At 44.2% G+C, this 18,481-nt stretch overlaps 1 protein-coding gene across 1 annotated transcript in view; it reads left to right on the top strand.

Moving 5' to 3' along the window:
- The window catches only part of LOC145357718 (protein lin-28 homolog A-like), a 54,182-nt gene extending 39,984 nt beyond the window's left edge, over positions 1 to 14,198 (top strand). The window contains exons 3-4 of the mRNA XM_080211143.1: positions 5,838 to 6,022; positions 13,826 to 14,198. Of these exons, the coding sequence (XP_080067269.1) occupies positions 5,838 to 6,022; positions 13,826 to 14,198 (558 nt within the window). The remainder of the gene's footprint in view (positions 1 to 5,837; positions 6,023 to 13,825) is intronic.
- Positions 14,199 to 18,481: the final 4,283 nt, after the last annotated feature.

The following is an 18,481-nucleotide window of genomic DNA, read 5'->3' as shown; positions in this document are numbered from 1 at the left end:
CACTCACATCTGGACACAATCTTGCTTTTGCATTTTACAATTAAGGAGTTTATTAATTCATGGATTTTTTCATTTGCTGTGATATGTGGGTGAACTCCGAGTAACCAGAGTAATCGCTTTGACAGAAAGGTTGGCTGAAGCTCATTAATTCAGTGTAAGAGTATCACAGGCTACAGGAAAAAAGTTTACAATTTAATCTGTGATAACCTGTATTTGCCTTAGATTTAGCCTCTCAAACTTCACCTATTCCCCAATGCAAAACCTGTACCCCAATGATATTGTGACAGAGCTGAAATCATCAATTCTTTACTCCAGTGCTATACAGTGAGAGATCAGCACCCACCACTACTGAGTCTCTGGGTTACAATGAGCAATCTGTACCCACCAGTACTGTACCCAGTGATTATACAGTGACAAACCTGTTCCCACCAGTACTGTACCCAGTGATATATAGTGACAAACCTGTGCGCACCAGTACTGTACCCAGTGATATACAGTGACAGATCTGTACCCACCAGTACTGTACCCAGTGATTATACAGTGACAAACCTGTACCCGCCAGTACTGTACCCAGTGATATACAGTGGCAAACCTGTGTGCACCAGTACTGTACCCAGTGATATACAGTGACACATCTTCCCACGAGTACTGTATTCAGCGTTATACAGTGACAAACATTTATCCACCAATACTGTACCCAGTGATATATAGTGACAGACCCGTACCCACGAGTACTGTATTCAATATTATAGTGACAAACCAGTGTGCACCGGTACTATACCTAGTGATAAACAGTGACAGACCTGTATCCACGAGTACTGTATTCAGTGTTATACAGTGACAAACATTTACCCAACAGTACTATATCCAGTATTATACAGTGACATTTATCCACCAGTACTGTACCCAGTGTTATACAGTGACAAACATTTATCCGCCGGCACTGTATCCAGTACTATATAGTGACAGACCTGTACCCCATTACTGTACCACAATGTGACACAGTGACAGACCTGTACCCTCTAATAGTTTACCCCTGTGTTATACAAATGCCTGAACAGGACCCACCAGCTGTGCATGACAGGCCTGGCAAATTGCAGGTTGGGAGCCCACGATTTTCTGAAGCTATCAACAGGGAGTTCGTGAGCTTTCATCTTCCTCCCATCAAGTCTGTCCATCCATTACTCCTGTGCTCATTACCCTACGATGGATCCCGGTCTATAAGCACATCTATTTTACAAAGTCTTTTCTTTCTGTTCACATCTCTCTGTGGCCTTGCCTTCTTGATTGGTCATCTGTCCCAGTGTCTTCTCTCTGACTCAGTGTCCAGTTTTGTCTGGCTACACTCCAGTGAAGTGCTTTCGGACGTTTCATTCTGTTAAAAAGGCCACATAATTGGAAGCTGTTATTCATTAATTTGTTCTATTTACCCATCACTATCCCAATCTCTCTCTTTCTATCTAACTGTCTCTCTGGGATAAATCTACAGCTTTAATGTGCCAACAAAAGAGAAGTTCACTCTTTTGTATCCCTGAATCCTGGAACCATTTAGTTTAATTCTTCCCCTCCCCCAAAGTAAGTGCCAGCAATGGCCACCCCATCCTGAATATCCAGTTGTCAGCTCACAGGATTGACCAGATGTACTTATTTAAAGCGGTCAGTGAATTGTCTGTGGTGTGGGGGGTGGGGAAAGTGGAAGCATGGCAGAGAGGGTGTGGGGGTGTGAGGTCCCTGCGTGACAAATTGGGCCTCAGGGTTTAAGATGTGGAGACAAGTAGCCTCTTCCCTGCGGCTCCCTGAGGCTGGCCCTTTGTTTCCTGTTTGTTTATTCTTTTCCTCGGACTTTATGCAGATTGTGACTGTCCGAAGCAGCTCAGAGATCGACAAGGACAAGGTGCCCCCTAGGAGAAGTGGCAGTTAAAGCTTGTGGTGAATAGGAACTATTGCAGGAAAATTTCCCCATTACTTTTGAGTTATTTTACTTCACTCTTTCTTCAACCTATCGATTGGAGAGAGAAAAGGGGGGAAAAAAACAAAAACCCAGGGACAATTTTCTTTCTTATTATGAAATGAAGAGACAAGTCGGGAGGCTGGCTGCCTTGTGTGTTGTGTGTGGGTGGTATGTCCTATACCCTTGGTGTGCCTCTCACTCTGATACAATCCTGTGATCGTGCAATTTGACACACTGATGGTCTCTCCTGGTTTTAAGAGTGGACCCCTCTGTAATTATCAGCCTTTTCTTTATGGCACTCTCAGCTCCTGCAGAATCGGAGGTTCTGGAATGCTCTTGAGCTGCCCACGTGGGCGGGGGAGGGGGTTTTGCATCTGACCCATGCACTTCTCACTCTGAGCCCCATGGATCTGAAGGCACCAGGGAACAGCTGCAAATTGTGACCTGTATTTCGAGCAATGGTTCCTCCTTCATGGCAGATTTGAGGCAGGAAGTGGGCATATCCTCTTCAGCACTGATGGTTAGCACTGGTGCTTCACAGTGCCAGGACCCAGGTTCGATTCCCGGATTGGGTCACTGTGTGTGTGGAGTTAACACGTTCTCTCTGTGTCCACGTGGGTTTCCTCTGAGTGCTCCAGTTTTCTTCCACAGTCCAAAGATGTGCATTGGCCATGCTAAATTCTCCCTCAGTGTACCTGAACAGGTGCTGGAGTGTGGCGACTAAGAGCTTTCCACAGTAACTTCATTGCAGTGTTAATGTAAGCCTACTTGTGACACTAATAAATAAACTAAACTTTGCTTTGTCTATATACAGAGAATTGAGCTACAGCTCAGTCACACCAAGAGCTCAGTATGGATGTGGTGTACCGCTTCCCTCTGAGGAAAGACAGAAAGCAAGAAATTCTGCCTTGCATTTATATAGCACCTTTCACAACCTCAGGGCTGTTCACAGTCAATAAGTGCTTTCTAAAAAGTAGTCACTGTTGTAATGTAGGAAACAGGCTGACTAATTTATGCACAGCAAGCTTCTATAATCGGAAACATGATTAAAAATCAGATAATCGAGGGCCGAATGGCCTCCTCCTGCACTCTAGGATTCAATGACTGTACGATCTGTTTTTAATAACATTGGCCAGGACACCAGGGAATATTCACTATATTCTTTGAGTAGACTAACCTAAGAGGACAGGGGGTGGCCTTGGTTCAACATGCCATTGCACTCTGAGGGAGAATTTAACATGGCCAATCCACCTAACCAGCACATTTTTCAGATTGTGGGAGGAAACTGGAGCACCCGGAGCAAACCCACCCAGACACGGGGAGAATGTGCAGATTCCGCACGGATAGTGACCCAAGCCAGGAATCGAACCTGGGTCCCTGGCACTGTGAGGCAATAGTACCACTGTTGGATTTGCCATGCTAAATTCTCTCTCACTGTACCTGAATAAGCGCCAGACTGTGGCGACTTGGGGATTTTCACAGTAACTTCATTGCACTGTTAATGTATGCCTAGCTGTGACGAATGAATAAACTTTTACTTTTCATTCAAAAGACAGCTCCCCAAACAATGCAGCACTCCTCGTGTACTGCATTGGAAAAGTTGGTTTGGATCTTGTCCTAGTCTCTAGAGTTTGTGAAGTGATCTAATCAAGGCGTTTAAAATGACAAAAGGATTCAATGGGGGTGGGTATGAATGCGCTATTCCCCCTGGTGGGGAACCCAGACCAACCCAATAATTAAATCCAGAATGCTGAGGAGTGAAAGCAGGAGGTACTTTTTCATATGAAGGTGAAAATATTGGGCTGTCCTCTTCCAAAAGGCTTTGATGCAGGGTATCAGTCACTGGGATTGACAGGTTGTTATTGAGTAAGGGTGTTATAGAATATGGAGCAAAGGTGAGTAAATGGAGCTGCAGTGTAGAGAAACCATAATCTAATTGAATACGGAGCAGACTTGAGGGGTTGGATGGTCTACTATTCCTACGCTCTGTACCAATGTCAAAAGTCCAGTTTAATGCTGCCAATTTCTGTCTGCCATTGTTTATAAGACCATTTGAAACAGGTTCTCACACCTCCCCAGTGCACAGGACAGTGCACAATCTACAGAGATCTACTCTGCCTAATTTCACAGAATTTTGTAGCACAGATGGAGGCCATTCAGCCCATTATGTTCAGCTGATGGCCACTCATACAATCCTCTGATTTGTTCCATCCCTTTCTCTAATGTCAGATGTGTCCATTGGATTAATCAGTGGATAAATGCAACAACTGGCCTAGGATAGAATGGTGAACAACACTCCTCCTAGGCACCCAGTCCAGTGTCCCTGCTGAGTTAGCACATCCCAAGTGAGGCAGGAGGTGAAGGAAGGGGCTTCCTCCTGTTGACCCCAACCTTTCTCGGTAGTCATGAGAAAACTGGGTCAGATGCACTTGTCCTGATGGTGTTCTTGTGGGTAGCAACCTGCCTCTGAACCTGAAGCTCTGGCTTCAGGTCTCACTTGAAGACTTGTTGGCCATGGAAGGAGGGATCATGACGTGATTCAAGGAGGATGATAGCGCGCTAATCCTTCCAGCACCCCTTCACCACTCCTCAAAGGGAAGTGTGCGATGATCTGAACCAAACAAACTTCCTTGGTGGAAAATGTACATGTGTGTGCACACATGTGTAATATGCATGTGCCTGTTGATGCTGCCTGAGGAAATGACCAAGCCTGGTTGAAGCACTTTCTGTGGTTTGCCAAGACTTATCGTCATGGCTAACCCATTGTTGGGTGATGTTTTGCAGCCACCAGTGAGTTTTGGCTGTGAATCACTGGAATAAACCAGAGAGGGAGGTGCTGGGTTAGGGGGATGGGAACATGATTGGCAGGATTGCTTTAACCTCACTACTAGTTGGGGTAGGTGAGTAGGCGCTACTCTCTCTGTATTTGTTTGACTTTGTTTGGACAAAACTTCCAACCTCCCAGGCTCTCCTGGGATCTCTTGAGATTCAAGATAATCTCCCAGGCACTACAAGCACAGCAGTAATATCAGAGGGACAGCATACTTTTTGAACACTTTTGATAATTCGTTATTCCAATATTGGAAATGGAGAGAAAAGACGGTCTGACTGACATCATCCAATCAGATTTAGCATGGCCAATCAATCTAACTTGCACATCTTTGCACTGTGGGAGGAAACTGGAGCACCCCAAAGGAAACCTGCGCAGACACAGGGAGAATGTGCAAACTCCACACAGGCAGTGACCCGAGGCCGGAATTGAACCTGGGTCTCTGGCGCTTTGAGGCAATAGTGCTAACCACTCTGCATTGTGCCACCCCAGGAAACGTGGTGTGTCTGGGACATAAACATATTGGAAATTGCTGGACCATAAAACATAGTCTTCTTCTGAGGTAAAAATTCACTGAAAATTGCCATGCAACTTGTAGTTATGGAAACTATTTCCAAAAAAATTTCAATTTAAAATTGTGGTGTGCCTTATGGTAGGGTGCATTTATGGTCTGGCAATTCTGGTATTTTTCTAATTTGGTACATCATTATTGGTGCTATGGATTTGATATTTACTTTAATGCGCACACTTTTATATCTGGCTACATTGTACATTAGGACTTGGGGTGTTTGCTGAAGCTTGTATCTACCATTGCAAAGTGAACTGGACATAGACATCCTGTACAAAGCCAAGAGACCAGGACAACTGACAGGCGCACATCATGCAAGTGGGATTCTGCTGGGATACTGTTCCACTCTTGCCATTACCGAACTCCTTATTGTTTTCAATCAAGGATAATTTGGGAATTGCTTTGGGATGAACTAAAACCATTGGGAGATTTGGTGCTTTTGATTTAACTCCAATTTCTTTACATTTTCTCTGGGCAATGTTTTTCAGAGCAAGCTGCACATGGACGGCTTTCGCAGTTTGAAAGAGGGAGAGCCGGTGGAGTTTACGTTTAAGAAATCCTCCAAAGGTCTGGAATCGATACGGGTAACTGGCCCGGGTGGCACCTCCTGCATCGGGAGTGAAAGGAGGCCTAAAGGGAAGAACGTGCAAAAGCGAAGGCCCAAGGGAGACAGGTGAGGTGGGAATGGGGAGGGTTTCTTGGCAGCAACAAGTTGGAATTCAACCTCTGGTCCTTAAACAACATTACTTTCCAATGTGTGTCTAGGGAGTGTTAGCTAATGACAAATAGCAACTTGTATTTAAATAGTGCCTTTAACATTGTAAAACATCCCAAATGGGGAAAAGACTGAAAGAGAGTGGGGCGCAGAGTGAAGATAAATTGGTTTCCATTGTACACTATTTCTGCAAGAGGGCAATATCATGTGCTCCAAAGACACCTGAAAGATGCCCAACCCTGGGGTGGGTCAGAGAATTTCAGAGCCTTTCCAAATCTGCCTAAAATAGCAGACGGGACCTCAGGCAAACAAAATGCTTAGAGTCTGTTAGATTACACCAGTTGGAGAATGTGGCCTGCAGGATATTAAACAGGCTGAAGTATTAAATGTCATGAAGCTGTAATATGTGAAAATAAAGACTGATGTCGGGACATTTTCTGAAGTCTCAGCTGGTGTCTCTGATGTTAAATCCACAAGGGTAGCTGAAATTAACACTACAGCACAAAAAGGGGATGAGAGAGTTGTGACTGTCGCTGACACTGGCTGAGTGTAAACGAGATGTTAAATATTGCAACAACCTGGGTCAATGACAAATACTGGATCGAGAGATAGAGAGAGAATCATGGAGAGAAACAGTTAAAGAGACACACACACACACACACACACACACACACACACACACACACACACACACACACACACACACACACAGGGAAACGGAGTTAAAGAGCTGCAGACAGAGTAATATAGAGACCCACACAGGCAGGGAAACAGAGTTAAAGAGCTATAGACAGAGAGTGATATGGAGACACGCACACACAGAGAAATAGAGTCAAAGAGCCAACAACAGAGAGTGAGATAGAGACACATACAAAGGCAGAGAAAGTGATAATGTGGTGATTGTCCCTTTAAGGATCAATCTGCAGAGTAAGGGTTACATAACCCAGAGAATCAATCGGGGAGCAGGGTGGGGGATCACCCTGCTAAACAGGGCTTGCTGTGCTAGATCCTTCTCGGGAGAAGCATCTGTGTAGCCTTTAACTGTAAACAAACGTGTGGTTGTTTTTCCCCTAACTGGTGAGCAAGAATTATTACTGATACGGAAACCATTGTCTTCAGTCACCACAATCTCCATTCCCTAGCCACTGACTCCATCCCTCGGCTTGGCAACCGTCTGCAGCTGAACCAAACTGTCCGCAACTTTGATGTTGCATTTAATCCCTAGTTGAAATTCCAACCGCATATCTATGCCCCTATTAAGTCCTCCGTAACATCGCCTGCCTTGACCACTGCTTCCATGTCTTTGCTGCTGAAATTCTCATTCATGTTTCATTACATTTGATGGTGTGATTAAATGTGGGGGTGTGCGAGAGGTCAGAATGGGAAGAAGGTAACAATCTTGGAGGATTATGGGGGTGAAAAAGATTACCAAAGTAGGAAGGGGAAGACTAGATTGGAAGACAGCAAACGTAACTCCATTATTCAAAAAGGGCAGGAGACAAAAGGCAGGTAGCTCCAGGCAGTTAGCTTAACATCTGTCACATGGAAAATGTTAGAAGCTATTGTTAATTAAGTCATAGCAAGGCACTTAGATAAACTGAAGGCAATTATACAGGGTCAATGTGGTTTTGTCAAAGGGAGATCATGTCTAACCAATTTATTAGAATGCTTTGAATAAGTAACAGGTACTATTGATAAAGGGGAACTGGTGGATGCACTGTATTTAGATTTCCAGAAGGCATTTGATAAGGCGCAAGATCATAGGTCATTGTGGAAAATAAAAGCTTATGGTGTAGAATAGAGGATAACACATGGGTAGATCATTGGCTGGCTAACAGGGAGCAGAGAGTAGGCATAAATGAGTCTTTTTCAAGTTGGCAAGTTGTAATGAGTTGTGTGCCACAGGGACTAGTGCTGGGACCTCACAATTTATATAAATCACTTGGATGAAGGATGAATAGGACAAGTGATTAAAGTTGTAATTTTCTTGGCCTGAATCCAGTGATTGAAGGAATTTGTTTGCAAAAAAGAGATAAATGTGTTAAGATTACTTAACAGGTAACGTACTAATGTTTAAATGTTGCACAAATCCGAGAGTTGCTAAATTTGCTGACGACATAAAGTTAGGTAGGAAAGTAAATTGCGAAGAGGACAGAAGGAGGCTGCAAAAAGGTATAGTGATTTGCAATGATCCGACAAATCACGTGAAAGTGGGAAAATGTGAAATTGCCCATTTTAGCAGGAAGAAGAATAAACACATTGTCTAAATGTTGAACGATTGCAGAGCTCTGTGATGCAGAGGGATCTGGATGTCCTATTGAATAAATCGCAAAAGACCAGTATGCATGCACAGCAAGTAATTTAGAAAGCTAATGGAATTTTAGCATTTGTTGTGAGGGAAATTGAATACAAAAATAGGGAGGTTATGCTTCAATTGTACAGATGCTAGTGAGACCACATTTCAAGTATTATGTGCAGTATTACTCACCTTATTTGAGGAAGGATATAAATGTTGGAAGTCGTTCAGAGAATGTTTGCCAGAATAATACCTGGCAGGGGTGTGTTGTCCTATGAGGGAAGGTTGGCCAGACCAGACTTATATCTGCTGGAGTTTAGAAGAGTAAGCGGCAACTAGATTGAAACATAGAAGATTCTGAGGAGTCTTGACAGAATGGATGTGGAGAGAATTTTTCCCCTGTGGGAGAATCTTAAACTAGGAGTCATTGTTTAAAAAGAAAGGGTTGCTCATATAAAACTGATAGGCTTTTTTCACTCAGAGGGCCATGAGTCTTTGGAATTCTCTTCATGAAAAGGTGATGAGAGCAGAGGGTGGGATTTTACAGCCCTTTCCGCCAGGAGATCTTCCAGTCCTGCTGAAGGCAAGTCTTTCTCCCCACCCCCCCGTCTCGTATCTGGATGGGCAAACAATGCAGCGGGCTATAGACATTGATGGGACTGGAAGATTCTGTCGGTGGCTATTGCTGAGCTGACATTGCTACCCTATAACACACTGCAGGGGGACTGGAAAATCCCATTCACAGCCCTTGGGCACTATCTTACTGGTCATACATGCCGCGCTCCAGCTGCAGTGAGGTCGGAGAATTTGGCGGCCAGTCAAATCTTCGTTCAATGCAGTGGGATGTGAAAACCCCACCAGCGTGAATGTGATTGGATCCTGGCCTTTGAATATTTTAAAGACTGAAGTGGTTGGATTCTTGGTAAACAAGGGGGTGATAAGTTAACAGAGGTAGGCGGAATGCAGATTTGAGGTTATTATCAGACCAGTCATGATCTTATTAAATGGTGGAGCAGCTTGAGGAGCTGAATGGCCTACTCCTGCTCCTCGTTTGTATCTTTGTCAAAGTTGCTATATAAATGAAAGTTATTATTGTTGACAGAGGGAGGCAGAGAGAGGAAGAAAGATAAACGGAGAGGGAATGAGAGAGACTGGGGGAGGGGGAGTCGCAATAACTGGGGTGGCACAGTGGTTAGCACTGCTGCCTCACAGCGCCAAGGACCCGGGTTCAATTCCCGGCTTGGGTCACTGTCTGTGCGGAGTTTGCACATTCTCCCTGTGTCTGCATGGGTTTCCTCCATGTGCTCTGGTTTCCGCCCAGTTCGAAGATGTGTGGGTTAGGTTGATTGGCCACGCTAAATTGTCTATTAGTGTCAGGGGGCTTAACTAGGGTAAATGCATGGGGTTATGGGGATAGGGCCAGGGTGGGATTGTGGTTGTTGCAGACTCGATGGGCCAAATGGCCTCCTTCTGCATTGCAGGGATTCTACGGTAACTGGGGATTCTATGATAACTTGAGGGCTCAGCAAAAATGAGGTAGTGAGTGGGTGAGGAAATTGTGTAGTGATGGGAGTGTGTAGCCCCTGAGGGTGTACAGTTAGTTAGAGAAGAGCCCTTGTGACCTTATTCTCTCGTTATCAGTGTGATTGATTTTCATTTAATATTTCCATGGTGATTGGGAGCAATGACATTGATTAATTGAGCCTGAACCACCATTGTATTTATTTACCAATTGAGCCTCATGAATTATTTATTCTGCATCACTTATTTTGTTGCCTTCAAGGGTCAGGAGGGGATGGTTAATATCAGATGCCCATTCTGGAATGCCATTTTGTGGCTGCTTTGCTTCCACTCTCTCTTGTCTATTCTGTTTTGAGGTTTCTTCATAACCTTTGTTGTGTAAGAGACCAAGTAACATGGACCAAAATACCAAGTTGAGGCACAGATCAACCATGATCTAATAGAATGGTAGAATGGGCTGTGAGGGGCTAAAAAACCTCCCTCTGTTCCTGTATTCCTAATCTTATCTGCGTTCTCTATGTACAAACTCATACAGACTGAAGACTGAGGGTGCCTGAGCCCAGGTAAAACCTCTCTCCACCCAAAGTCCAAACACCCATACTGACCAGCAGTGAATAGTGACTTGGAACAGGAAGGAAGGCCTATTCTCCTTTCCTAGCCTGGGGCCTGCAGTTAATGGCTTAGGCAGCGTTGCCATCCTTTGGTGACTAATGTGGATATAATGAGACCATTTTCCCCAATAACATCAAGCCACAGAATCACACAAAGTAAACAACAGTAATGTTGCAATTCAGATTCAAGAAGCAACATGTGTTTGCATGCCTGACACTGCTCCCAGTGCACAACATGATGTGTACACGAATCGAGAATGATTTCAAAATCTGTTCTAGTGAAAGAAATCATAGAAACATAGAAACCCTACAGTGCAGAAAGAGCCATTTGGCCCATTGAGTCTGCACCGACCACAGTCCCACCCAGGCCCTAACCCCATATCCCTACATACTTACCCACTAATCCCTCTAATTTATGCATCTTGGGACACTAAGGGGCAATTTTAGCATGGCCAATCAACCTAACCCACATGTCTTTGGACTGGTTTATGATTGATTACATGTTTCATTCTTCCAAGAATTCAGCTTTGGGCCAATAGTTATTTCCTTAGCTGACTCAGGAGGGTATGTGTGTGTATGTGTGCATGCGCATGTGTGTGTGTGTCTGTGTGCGTGCGCGCGCATGTGCACATGTGTGTGTGTGTGTGTGTGCGCGTGCGTGCATATGCACATGTGTGTGTGTGTGTTCGTGCGTGCGTGCATGTGCCCATGCGTGTCCAAGGGCAGTTCTGTACATGCGTCTATATAGGTCAACTGAGTGGCTTCCTAGGCCAACTCAGAGGGCATTTACAAATCAATCACATGTGGGTTTGGAGTCACACGTAGGCCACATCAGTTAAGTATCATCATTACACTCCAATTTTTATTAAACTCAAATTTCGCCATCTGTCGCGGTGGGGTTTGAACCCAGGTACCCAGAGCATTATTCTGCCTCTCCACATTACTAATCTGTTGAGTATATATAAATATATGTGAACATATCTGTGAATACACGACTATTATGTGTGTAGCGGGAAAACAGATCTGCATTTTTTGAAATACAGAAACATATAAAATTTATGTCTTGGGGAGGCTATTTGGCCCACAGTATCTGTACTAGCCCAGAAAGATTTGTCTTGTCCAATCCACCTTCTAGCTCTCTGCCTGTACTGCTTTAGGTTACATCATTTCAAGGGCATATGCAAGTGTTTATTATGAATGAAATGAGGGATTCTGTCCCTCCCAGTCTTTGTCAGGCTGTGAGCTCCAGATTGCCCACGCTCCAGTGGGTAAAAACTTCCCTCCTTAACTCCCCTCTAATTCCTTCCAAATTTGTCCCTTTCATGAAACCATGCTGACTCTGATTATGTTATGCATTTCCAAATGCTCTGCCATTACATTCTTTATAATGGACTCTTACCATTTTCCCAATGGCGGATTTTAAATCCTTTTTTGACTTAAGTGCAGCACTTCCTCACTACTACACTGGAGTGCTGGCCTTGATCTTTAGGCTCAAGTCTTGGAGTTGGACTTGGACTTGGGACCCCGCACCTTCAGGTTGGCAGGCTGGAGTGCCAATAAGTGAGCCACAGTTGCATGTGTGTGTAGATATGTGGGTGCATTGGGGATTATCTGGAAAGAGTGTAACTGCACCGGCAGTACAATCAGGAATACAACATGCCTATTTGATAGATGAATGAGTGTAAGTACGAGTCTGAATGTGAGTAATAAGCTGCAACCAACACCCCTGATGTATATAGGGTTGAAAGAGTGCGTACTCCGTGTTGGTGCTTTGTACATAATAGGAAGTAGTTAGTAATAATGCCTAGTAACAGCCACAAATTTCAGCAGTAAAAGAAAATAGAAGCATGGGTCAGGATATGGAAGAACGTAAAGAGGCTCTTTAATGGCCATGTCGTTAATGGTGGGATGTTGCCCCCTACTGGTAATTCAATGGTAATGCAGATTAGTGAGGATCCTTGCATGGCATGCTATAGGAATGAACTTGTATTCATTTTATAATGAGCTTTATGACTTCCTGGCCCTAATGCAGTTCTCTGCATATCTGCATGAATTTTTAATATCAGAATTCAAAATGAAGGACTAAGTATTTTCATTGCTGGCTCTTTGCTACCAGAATATTTTTACTGAGGGAGTCCTGTACAGTTGGCAGGAGAGTATTAAAAGAACACTACACTTTTGGATGCAAGATACTGAGGAGTGTTGCACTTTGGTGGGTTGGGGGGGTGGGTGCAGTATTGAGAGTGTGTTGCACTGTGGGAGGGGCAATACTGAGGAGATGATGCACTGTGGAAGGGGCAGTACTGAGGGAGCAATGCACTGAGAGGGTCAGTACTGAGGGAGTGATGCACTATGAGAGGGGCAGTATTGAGGGAGTGATGCACTATGAGAGGGGCAGTATTGAGGCAGTGTTGCACTGTGGGAGGGCAGTACTGAGGGAGTGCTGCACTGTAAGAGGGTCAGTATTGAAAGAGTGATACACTGAGAGGGGCAGTATCGAGGGAGTGTTGCTCTGGGAGGGGCTGTTGTACTTTCAGAGGGTCAGTTCTGAGGGAGTAATGCATTGTGGACAGGACTGCACCATGGGAGGGGCTGCACCGTGGGTGGGGCTGCAACATGGGAGGGGCATCTTTTGGCTGACACTTTAAAACGAGTCTTTACCCTCTCTGGTTGATGTACAGGATCCCAAAGTACTTTTTTCAACATGCCACTCAAATTCATTTTCACATTGGCAAACATAAAACCTTCTATGAATGGGTGTGATCGGGCAACCTCTTAGAATGTGAAATGCTCAGAAACGTGTTCCTTTATCTATCGAAGTAACTTGGTGCAGTTTGATTAATACAACCGAAAGTGGATTGTCAAATAAAAATAAGCATTTTAGTCACAATGGCAACCTATCACCAGTGAGCAATCCAATTTCAGATGCTTAGAAATGGTTTAGAATAACTTCACGGGACACTTGCTTTTGACATTGGGCAGCTTTATAATAAATTTATGAAAACACTAAAACGCAAAAGCTTTTAAAATGGTCCAGAAGAATCAGCTTAATTTAAGAGCCTTCTGAGGATCTGCAAACGCGTGTGACTAGTGGGATCTCCCCTTGGTGACTAATCTCTTGCAGTGTTAATGTAAGCCTACTTGTGACATAATAAATAAACTTTAATCAGTCTGGGGGCATGAATAGTTTTGTGGGCAGGGTTAGCTTTTATTGTAACAATTTTAATTGTAATAATTCAGTGTGGGTTTTTGTGATTGGTTGATCTCAGGCAAATTGTGCTGAGTGGAAACCCCTTGGATGCATTAATTCATGTGTTTTTGATTTTTTTTTAGATGCTACAACTGTGGTGGTTTGGATCATCATGCCAAGGAATGTAAACTGGCCCCCCAGCCTAAGAAGTGCCATTATTGCCAAAGCATCGGCCACATGGTGGCCAACTGCACAATCAAAGCTGCCCAGCAACAGCAATCCACCAGTTCTCAGGGAAAGCAGGAGAGCAAACCAACATCAGGGGCCTTGACATCCTCCCCCTCACCCACCACACCCCAAGAGGTGGGAGGAGAGCACAGCACGGCCCTGCTCCTGGAGGAGACGGGGGAGCACTTGGAAAAGCTGCTTCCGGAAAGTTACGACAGCGCCCTGCAAGAGTTTGCCGAGGAGCCGAGCCGGCAAGGCTCGAGTTTGCAGAAGAGAAAAAAGACCTGACGTCTGTCAGCGCCAGGAACCAACTCAGGATACAAAACTACCTCAGGTTCACCGACGCTGCCGAGGTCAAGATCCAGCAAATCTCCAAAACAATCGAAAGACTGCATCATGAATCCAACTTCTACTCATTCTGATGATGAATAGGATTTGGATAAATCTTCAGCAAAATGAGGCACACTGAAACCATTTTAGACAACAGACTCCTCTGTGACAACACCCACAACTTTTCCAACATCCTTTCAGCAACTAAACCTCCACAGGGCCAACTTAGCTCCTGTATTAGTTTCAAGACTGGATTTTGTCTATTTTCCCAAAGAACCGAGAATGAGAGCTTTTACCTTTCCCCTTTACCTTACCCCCTATCAACTTCTCTTCCTTCTCTGTATCATCAACAATGGCTTGAGAACTACTGCATTGACTGCTTTGAAGTCTGGTTTGCATTGAGTTCTGAACATTAACCACCCAGCAAAGGAATTAAAGGTCTGGTCCATGGCCTACACAATCTAGCAACCTCCCCTGATATAATTCCACCTTTCAATTTACCAAACACCAGGTAAGATGATGAAGAATCAGTGGTGTGCCCTTAACACTTTGACTATAGAACCTAGAACACTACAGCACAAACAGGCCCTTCGGCCCACAAGTTGCGCCGATCACATCAATACCTACCAATCCATAGACCTATCTATAACCCCCAATCCCATTAAATCCCATATACTCATCCAGAAGACTATGTAGCTACAATCCCCAAAGATTGACAGGACTCGCATCTGGGACAATCATTTTTCCCTTCTAACTAACCAGAGGTTACTGATGTCATCTCATCAGGTTGCCAAGGCTTCACTCCACACACACCATCATCACCCTAACCCCCACCCAAACCACCCCCCCCCAACCCCCGTGTCTGAAAGATCTACCTTCCTACTGTTGATGAGTCCTACTGAACTCAACAACTGTGTAGCACAACCAAAGCTCTGAGTCTAAAAATGGATATAATAATGTCACAGGATCTACGCTATGCCACTAGGTGATGACAGATTTGGATAACTTCCCACCAAAGCTGCAGTGTTTCATGTGTCCATAAACCTGCCCTGAAGAGATATTATAATCTACATTAGATTAGGTTTACATAGAAACAGAGACAATCTCAATGCTGGGTGAGACCACAGTCCATCTAGTCTTGACTTCCTAAGGTCCTATCAAAACCAAATGTCCCATTTTACGTAAAGATTGCTCAGCCAGTTGATCTTACAGGTTTTCTAGTTCAGCTGCCCGAGCTACTGATCTTGCCCTCAGGATTGCATCTTGCCATCCCACTTTGATCCATCTCTTCTCATGTTCCTCAGAAGCACTTTGTTTCCTGAGCCTGCATTGAGATGAAGAATTACTGATTGGGAAGGGAGGTGGTTTATAATGACAGATAGAACATGAACACCCAAACCTGGTGCTCAGTGATCCAAACACCACCCGCCTTTATGCTACAGTTGAAAAATAACCTGACCGTTGGTAGGAAGGTACATTTTTCCCACATTCAATCATGGATTCATACTGAAGATGAATGTGAATGGTGGAAATGTAAATGGATTGGTATGGAATTGTTTTGCCAGCAAAGATTCTGGCGTGTTTATTTTACATAATAAAACCTTAGAATCCCTACAGTGCAGAATGAGGCTATTCAGCTCATCAAGCCTACACCGATGACAATCCCATCCAGTCCCTATCCCCATAACCCCATGCATTTACCCTGCTAATCCCCCTGACACTAAGGGGCAATTTAGCACGGCCAGTCCACCTAATCCGCACATCTTTGGACTGTGGGAGGAAACTGGAGCACCCGGAGGAAACCCACGCAGACATGGGTGCAAACTCCACACAGACAGTGACTCAAGCTGGGAATTGAACCCGGGTCCCTGGAGCTGTGAGGTAGCAATGCTAACTGCTGTGCCAATACATTGTTCACCTAATGGTCAGAAGAGTTTCATGTAAATTGGGGATAGAAGTCCTGACCAGTATTATTCAGCACAATGATTTGGAGTCAGTTTTGTCTCTTTGCTCCGAGATGTGTAACTGTTTATCACAACAACCAAAGCCCTCTGTCTGACAGCTTCCTGTCTGTGGAATGTTCACGAATAATCAGCACCTTCCTTGTTCACGGTGCGAGGAATTGTCTTCATTGAAAAGATAAAATTGAAGAAAACACCAGTGTTAGGATTTTGGAAATTTAACAAAAAGCTCTGCCCTGCTCCATAATCACATCAGAATGTTTGATATTATGACCAATTAATTGCCAAATGAATCCCACCCACTGCCTGTCATGCTGTCCATGGCGATCAATAGAAATGCTCAAGTCTCACAATTTGTTTTTTTAATTCATTCATAGAAGATAGGAGCAGGAGGAGGCCATTTGGCCCTTTGAGCCTGCTCTGCCAATCATTATGATCATGGCTGATCATCCAACTCAATAGCCAAATCCTGCTTTCTCCCCATGACCTTTGATCCCATTCCTCCTAACTGCTATATCCAGCCACCTCTTGAGTACATTCAATGTTTTATTGTTGTTTTATTTCTTCATTGCCCATGACTCGTTGCCCTGAGAAGTGGTTCAGAGGGCAATTGAGACTCAACCATGTTGCAGGGAAAGTCAAGTTATATTTTGGCTCAGACTTAGTAAGAATGACAGATTTCCTTCCTTAAAGACCTTAAAGGGACAGGAGTAAACCAGTTGGGTTTTTAAGGACAATTCAACAATTTAATGGTCACATGATATCAGCTATTTATTCAATTTAAATTTACTCCATTTGAATTCAAACTATCTAACTGCCATGGTGGGATTTGAACTCATGCTACTGGATAACAAGTCCAGTTAAATAGCACATAGAAAATGAATGGCACAGAAGGAGGCCTTTTGGCCCATCCTGTGTGTCCAGCCAACCAGCCTAACCCCGTCTTCCCACTTTCGGCCTGTAGCACTGCAGCACCTCGAGTGTACATCCAAGTATTTTTTAAAGACAATGAGGGATTTTATTTTTCCTCTACCATTCTTTCAGGCAGTGAGTTCCAGATCCCAACCAAAAAAATCACACTTTACTCCCTTCTAATCATTCTGCCTATTACTTTATATCTGTGCTCACTGGTTATTGATCTCTCCACTAATGGAGAAAGCTGCTTCCTACCCTCCTTGGATCTCTCATAACTTTAGATACCTCAGTTAAATCTCCTCTTGGCCCCTTCTGTTTCAAATAAAACAATCCCAGCCTATCCAATTTTCCCTCATGGTTAGAATTCCCTGTTTCTGGCAACACTCTCATAAATCTCCTCTGTAGCGTCTCTAGTGCAATCATATCTTTTCTGTAATGTGATTAGAACAGTATGCAGTACTCTGTCTGAGGGTTACCTTTCAGATACAGCTTGAACATATTGGTCCTGCTCACTTTACTGTAAATTTCCCTGCTCTCATATCCCATAGCTAAAATGCTCACTGTAATGCTTGTTCTAAGCCCCCCAGTGCAGGATGAGACCTTCCTATTCCCCATTTCCTCACTTGTTGTTATTGGTCTTGGAGATTCTGTCTAATACTATGAGACTGGCGGAGTTGATGGGGCTCGGATGTAGCTCAGCATGGACTGGAGCCAATAACTGACCTTGTCTCTAACTTGTCATACTGCACCATGTAGTTAGTCTCTAAGCCACTGGGAACCCGCCATGGTTATTACCTCACATCTTCCCTGATATTTAATCTTTGCAGCTCCTCTCTTTTCTGTTTCTAAATGCTGCGAAGATTCCTTTTGTTATTAAGATTCCATTTGCTGACTTTCAACCAAATTTAAATGACACATTTGATCTTGACTTGTGGGTAGCACAGTGGTGTCTCACAGTGCCAGGGACCCGGGTTCATTTCTGACCTCGGGTGACTGTGTGGACTTCACACCTTCTCTCTGTGTCTGTGGTTTTCTCCGGGTGCTCCAGTTTCCTCCCACAGTGCAAAGATGCGCAGATTAGGTGGATTGGCCATGCTAAATTGCCCCTTAATGTCGCAAGATGTGAAGGTTAGTGGATTAGCCATGGTAAATGTGTGGGGATTACAGGGATAGGGCGGGAGGGGAGGTGGGCCTGCCAAAGATGTGCTTTCAGAGAGTTGGTGCCTCCTCAATGGGCCGAATGGCCTCCTTTTGCACTGTAGAGATTCTATAGTACTCTACATTTTAGCATGGTAGGAATGGGAGGGAAATTGAAAGCTACTTCATGGATATCAGTAAGTTTAAATCAATTGTACTTTCTCCCAG

This window comes from Carcharhinus amblyrhynchos, chromosome 24, assembly GCF_965287045.1.
Source record: "Carcharhinus amblyrhynchos chromosome 24, sCarAmb.v2.hapA, whole genome shotgun sequence".
Lineage (NCBI taxonomy): Eukaryota > Metazoa > Chordata > Chondrichthyes > Carcharhiniformes > Carcharhinidae > Carcharhinus > Carcharhinus amblyrhynchos.
Note: the sequence above shows the minus strand (reverse complement) of the source record. Positions and strands in the feature narration are given on the sequence as shown.